At 32.9% G+C, this 1,479-nt stretch overlaps 1 protein-coding gene across 1 annotated transcript in view; it reads right to left on the minus strand.

The window, feature by feature from the left end:
* Positions 1-1,479, minus strand: part of CKAP5 (cytoskeleton associated protein 5) — a 144,593-nt gene that overhangs the window by 61,495 nt on the left and 81,619 nt on the right. The window contains exon 13 of the mRNA XM_023510089.1: positions 696-878. Coding sequence (XP_023365857.1) covers positions 696-878 — 183 coding nt within the window. The remainder of the gene's footprint in view (positions 1-695; positions 879-1,479) is intronic.

Genomic DNA, 1,479 nt, shown 5'->3' on the forward strand with positions numbered 1-1,479 from the left:
TTTTACCATACTGTAGCATCATTTACAGTAGCCAAAGTGTGGAAGCAACCCAAGTGTATTGACAAATAGATGGATAAGCAAAATGTGGCATATACATATATGTACACACAGTGGAATATTATTTAGCCTTAAAATGAAAGAAATTCTGACACATACTATGATATAGATGAATCTTAAGCATTATGCTAAGTGAAATAAATCAATCACAAAAACACAAATACTAGTGTGATTCTACTTATATGTGGTATCTAAAGTCATCAAATTCATAGAAAAAGAAAGGGGCTGGGAGAAGGTAAGAATAGGGGGTTACTGCTTAACTGATAGGGCATTTTGGTGTTGAAGCATGAGAAGTGTTATGGAGATGGATGGTGGTGATGGTTGCACATTATGAATACATTTAATACTACTGAACTATACACTAAAATGGTTAAGATAGGAAATTTTACCTTCAATTGACAAAAACCCCACACTCCAAGACCTTCGTTACCATTTGTTTACATTACCATTTTTATCTGTATTAATGTTTCAACTAACAAAATATGTCATGGGAATATTGTCTCTGTTAATAGATGTTCTGCTGCATTTTTAATGTGGTTAGTGAATTCATTTGTCAAACAAAATCATTTTGGAGGACCAACCATAAATCTGAAACTAATTCCACCTAACTAAATTCTATTTTTAAAGCATGTATTAACCTTAGTGGTAGGTGCCTTTTTTATAGGTCCAGGTTTGGGTGCTGAAATGTCCTTCATGTCCTTATCTCCTGCAGCTCCTGAAACAGCAGTCCTTCCAGGCACAGGTTTGAATTCCTTCTTATCAGCTGCTAGTCCACCTTTCTTACCATGTATCAGTTCTACTTTTTCTGAACATTCTTTGATCTGGAGAATGAAAGTAAAATGAACATTATGAAGTCCAACTTGGAAACATAACCACTACATTATTACTTAAGTCACTTCTAAACCACAACTATACGTGAGAATTCACAAAGAAAAGTTTACGAAGATATCATCCACACTTTCTTGAATAATATAAATGTGCATTAATGTCTTACATTTTTTCATAAATTAGAATTATAATAACCACATTTTTGACAAAAGGCATTCACATTTAGCAAGGTAATTTTTCTGTTTTTAGAAACAAATGTATCTCACAATATTGTTTTTATATTCTCTGCAGATTGCTCAATCCATTTAGTTTTTTTTTGGTTGTAATCTGAAAGATGTTTCTACTAATATCACCAGTGTAGTTTGGAATATAAGGTAAATACTTAAAAGCTATTTTCAAACTCTAGGTCTGAACCAGCAGAGGAGAATGAAATACATTTCCTGAGTTGAAATCAGCATTTTTCTGTAGCAGTCGCATACCAATGCAGAGGGGCTCAGGGACTGATCTTATTAAGGTTTGGCTGTTATAGATTTGTTTAGGCAGGAAGTTACAGTTTTACTGTTTAGGACTTCTTTTTTTTTTTTTTTTTTTTTT

The sequence above is a fragment of the Otolemur garnettii genome, unplaced genomic scaffold (genome assembly GCF_000181295.1).
Source record: "Otolemur garnettii isolate 467f Iridium unplaced genomic scaffold, OtoGar3 scaffold00001, whole genome shotgun sequence".
NCBI classification, from domain to species: Eukaryota; Metazoa; Chordata; class Mammalia; order Primates; family Galagidae; genus Otolemur; species Otolemur garnettii.